Source organism: Hevea brasiliensis, chromosome 11 (assembly GCF_030052815.1).
Source record: "Hevea brasiliensis isolate MT/VB/25A 57/8 chromosome 11, ASM3005281v1, whole genome shotgun sequence".
NCBI lineage: Eukaryota > Viridiplantae > Streptophyta > Magnoliopsida > Malpighiales > Euphorbiaceae > Hevea > Hevea brasiliensis.
Genome location: NC_079503.1, coordinates 72,605,904 through 72,610,913, shown reverse-complemented (window position 1 = coordinate 72,610,913; position 5,010 = coordinate 72,605,904). Strand labels below are relative to the sequence as shown.

General features: G+C 36.1%; 1 protein-coding gene across 1 annotated transcript; it reads left to right on the top strand.

Annotated features, from left to right (window-relative positions):
• Positions 1 to 2,614: 2,614 nt before the first annotated feature.
• On the top strand, positions 2,615 to 3,181 carry LOC131170271 (secreted RxLR effector protein 161-like). The gene has a single exon (XM_058129328.1). It carries the CDS (start codon positions 2,615 to 2,617, stop codon positions 3,179 to 3,181), a length of 567 nt encoding a protein of 188 aa, XP_057985311.1.
• The last annotated feature ends 1,829 nt before the right edge of the window (positions 3,182 to 5,010 follow it).

Genomic DNA, 5,010 nt, shown 5'->3' with positions numbered 1-5,010 from the left:
GTGTCTTGGTCACAAAGTTTAAGAATCACTAATTTTTAAGCTATGTAGGATGAGTTATGATAGTTTAACTGACCTGGACTCCTAAACCCCGTACATCTAGGATTTCAGGTTCAGGTTAGTCTTTGCAAACCACATTTGAGGTCCTTACACTCAAAATTTGAGCAAGGTTCCTCAATCAAAGTTGTAGCCCCATTTCTTAAGTTTTCAGATCATTTTGTTTCATTCCAATTGAAGTCTTCTAGTGGAAGTTATGGTCTATTTACCATTCGGGTGTCAATTTGTACATCTGTCCAGGTGCAAGAATTCCATGTTAGAAATTCCTAATTTCTCCTAGCAATTTCCCTAAGTTGCATTGGGTTCTGGGTTCTAGTCAAAACATCAAAATTGTAGATCTAGGTCATATGAGGATTTTGGCTTTTGAATCACTATATTTGTAGTTTTTTAGGCTGAGTTATGGCATTTTTACCACAACTGGTCAGATGGCCTAAAGTCCAGAATTTCTAGGTTTTCATGTTTCCACCTCAGTTTTCTATTCCACATTTGGGCATTTTACACCCAGAATTTGTGTAAAGTCTTTAAACCAAAATTGTAACCCTAGATCTTAGGTTTCCAGAACAGTTTGGATCATCTCATTTGGAGTTATAAATTGTAAGTTATGCCATTATTAGTACACGGATATCACAAGGTATTTTGCTAGAATTGTAGAAATTCCATGTTCAGCTACTCTACTTTGGTCTAGCAATTTAATCAAGTTGCTCAAGGATTTCGGTAAGGGTAAAAACATCAAAGTTTCAAATATGGATTTCATCTTTAATTTGGAACTAATTTAACAACAATTGGAGTCATAGAACACAAGTTACGGTCAATTAAACACTCTAGACACAAGTTGTCCAAAATCTATCTCATTATACATCCTTCCATTCAATCAATGGTTTTGTTATCTCACCAACTTATAACACTCATAGCATGCCAAATAAACTAAATTTAGGCATACATGCATCATTTAGAGTATAGAAATTTAAACCCCCAATTTCAGAAACCCTAAACCCAAGTTGCTGAAATTTTAAATTCACTTGAGTTTACTAGCACTAACCTTAGTTTCTTGCTTCCCTTAGCCTTAAATCACCTTTTTCATCAACCAAAACTTGTTTCACCTTCTTAAATCCACCATGGCCGAAATTCTTGGCTGCTCCATGCTCTATATTTTTCTTGCTTTCTTGGTTATTTTCTTCAATTCAAGGCTCAAGGTTAGTTTTTCTCTTGTTTTCCTACAATTTTGGTGGAAGAAGCCTAGGTTATAAATCTTGAATTAAGATTTAATGGTGGAAGAAAATGGAAGAGAGAATAAGAAATGAATAAGGGATGGCAGGCTACTGGATAAAGATGAAGTTTTCTGATTTTTAAATGATTTTTATGATATTTATATTATTTAATTAACAAATGGCAAAGTTGTAAATATGGGTAGATGGCATTTTTGTAATTACCTTGAACTTTATAATCATTTCATTTTGACTTTTACTAATTATAGTTAATTTTTTCCTAATCTCAATTAATTAAGATCATTTAACTTTGTTAACTTAATAAATTCCATTTTTAGTCAATGTAGAATCGTTAAATTTCATTGACCAAATTTTTTTCTCTTACTGGGTTTTCGGTTTATCTTTTTCCTTAATACCCAATAAGTCATTACTTTCATTTTTTCCTTTGCTTTTCATTTACTTATTTGAACTTATTTCTTTGCATTTTCTTGGCTTATTTATGCATAAGGTCCTACAGGAATGGAATAACTACTAGACCCGTAGTCACTTATCGCTATAAGTTTATACTCATTTAACCCATTTGCACTTCACTTCTTTTATTTTTCCTTAATTTTACTTGATCTTTATTAATCCAATTTATGACTCCTCATTCTAGTTTAACTGTGATTCCAGACATCCTAGCTATCCAAATAGACGTTATTCATCAGAATAGTAGAATGTACGGAACTACCTAAAGTGAGGGCATTACAATGAGATAAAATCTATGGATCATAATGAAGTCTGGGATCTTGTAGGATTGCCAGAAGGCTGTAAAAAAGTTTGGTGCAAATGGGTCTTTAAGACCAAGTGTGACTCAAATGGTAATATCGAAAGATACAAGGCTAGACTTATTGCCAAAGATTTTACTCAAAAAAGATGGCATGGACTGCAAAGAGACTTTTTTTCCTATTTCTAAAAAGGACTCTTTTAGAATCATTATGGCTATGGTGGCTCATTATGACTTTATCTTACACCAAATGGATATGAAAACTACTTTTCTGGAACTTAGAAGAAGAGTAATATATGGACCAATCTGGAGGCTTTTCAGTTGAAGGAAAGGAACACATGGTGTGTAAGCTTAAAAGATCAATACAGACTTAAACAAGCTTCTAGGCAATGGTATCTTAAGTTCAATGATACATAACTTCCTTTGGATTTGAGCAAAGCACCGTTGATCGGTGTATATATCCAAAGGTTAGTGGGAGTAAGTTTATTTTCGGATTCTGTATGTTGATGATATCTTGCTTGCTACTAATGATCTTGGTTTATTGCATGAAACAAAGTAATTCCTCTCTAGAAACTTTGAAATGAAAGATATGGGTAAGGTATCCTATGTGATTGGAATTGAAACATATCATGACAGATCACAAGGACTGTTAGGATTGTCTCAGAAAGCATATATAAATAAAGTTTTAGAGAGGTTTAACATGGAAAAGTGCTCTGCAAATGTTGTTCTAATTTATAAAGGAGACAAATTTAGTCTCAAACAATGTCTAAATAATGAATTGGAACGCAAGCAAATGGAACGTATTCCTCATGCATCCATTATTGGGAGCATAATGTATGCTCAGACATGTACCAGGCTAGATATTAGTTTTGCTATGGGAATGTTAGGCAGGTATCAAAGTAATCTAAGAATGGATCATCGGAAAGCATCCAAAAATGTTTTGAGGTATCTGCAAGGAACAAATGATAACATGCTCGCATATAAAAGATTTGATAAACTTGAGGTGATAAGATATTTAGATTTAGATTTTGCTGGATGTATGCTCACCAGAAAGTCCATACATGGTTGTTTGTTCCTTTTAGCTGAAGGAGCAATTTCTTGGAAAAGTGTGAAGCAATCAGTCATTGCTGCATCACTATGGAAGCTGAATTTGTAGCTTGTTATGAAACTACTAAGTTTCAGGGATTATGGCTGTGGAACTTTATTTCAGGACTTGAAATTATCGATAGTATAGCCAAGCCACTGAAAATTTACTGTAATAATGCTGCAGTAGTTTTCTTCTCTAAAAATGATAAGCACTTGAAAGGTGCTAAACACATGGAATTAAAATACTTTATTATTGAAAAAGAAGTTTAAAAACAAAGAGTATCAATTGAACATATTAGCACTAATTCTATGATTGCGGATCCATTGACGAAAGGGTTACCACAAAAGGCATTTATTGAATATGTCAAAAGAATAGGAATTGTAAACCTTATTGATGTTTAATTTGTAACGTATTTGACACTTTGAGCTCTTTATGTGTTGTTTCTAATATATATGCGAATTTTGTCTTATTATATTAGTACAAGTGGAACAGTCGGGCTCCAACCACTAGAGGAATTATCCGCTTTGGCCATAAGCCTCACGGTTTTATCCCATAGGTGGAATGGAAAACTTTCCAAGAGGTCACTCATCCTAGGATTTCTCTCAAGCGAGCATGCTTAACCCTAGAGTTTTTCCAACTCTCCAGGCCATTCCACCAAAAGGTGCTTCTAGTGATTAGTTTCCCCATTTTATGTATCATTACTTTTTGAACCCAAGACTATCTTTGTGCTTTGCCGATGTGGGATTTGCCTAAGGGAACTTTCTCCCCCCCCCCCCCCCCTTTCGAGACTCAGCGTCCTCGCTGAGGTTTGCCCCACTATTGCCCAAGAGGACATGCGAGCTGCTCTGATACCAATTGTAACGGTCGGGTTCCAACCATTGGAGGAATTGTCCTCTTTATCCATAAGCCTCACTGTTTTATCCCATAGGTGGAATGGAGAACTTCCCAGGAGGTCACCCATCCTAGGATTTCTCTCAAGTGAACACGCTTAACCCTAGAGTTCTTCCAACTCTCCAGGCCATTCCACTAAAAGGCGCCTCAAGTGATTAGTTTTCCTATTTTATATATCATTACTTTTTGAACCCAAGACCATCTCCGTGCTTTGCGGATGTGGAATTTGCCTAAGGAACCTTTCTCCCCCCCTATCTCCTCTACTGGCAAAATGTAAGAGGGGTCTGATCTGTACCTCCTCAACATGGAGACATGAAAGACATTATGAATCTTTTCTAACTATGGAGGCAATGCCAATCTATATGCCAATGGACCCACTCTTTCTAGAACCTCATATGGTCCAATGAAGTGAGGACTCAGTTTCCCCTTTCTACCAAACCTCATGATCCTCTTCCATGTGGAAACTTTCAGGAACACCTTGTCAGCCACACTGTACTGAATATCTCTTCTCTTTAGATTAATGTAGAACTTTTGTCTATCCGATGCAACTTTAAGTCTGTCTCTAATGAGCTTAACCTTTTCTTCCATTTACTGCACTAATTCTGGGCTAATCAACTTCCTCTCGCCCACTTCATCCCAACATAAGGGAGTTCTACACTTTCTACCATAAAGTGCTTCATATGGAGGCATCCCAATGCTTGACTGATAACTGTTATTGTAGGCAAATTCAATCAAAGGCAAGTGTATATCCCAACTTCCTTCAAACTCAATCACACAAGCCCGAAACATGTCCTCCAAAATCTGAATGATCCTTTCAGACTCGCCGTCTATCTATGGATGGAATGTTGTACTGAAGTTCAATATAGTTCCTAGGGTTTTTTGGAGACTACCCCAGAATCTAGAAGTGAACCTAGGATCTTTGTCAGACACAATAGACACTGGCACTCCATGCAACCTCACCACTTCATCAATGTACAATTTAGTCAGTCTTTCCATATTGTAATCCA

Excerpts from the sequence above, each read along its gene's own strand:
- LOC131170271 (XM_058129328.1), top strand. The coding sequence starts at position 2,615 with ATGGGTAAGGTATCCTATGTGATTGGAATTGAAACATATCATGACAGA.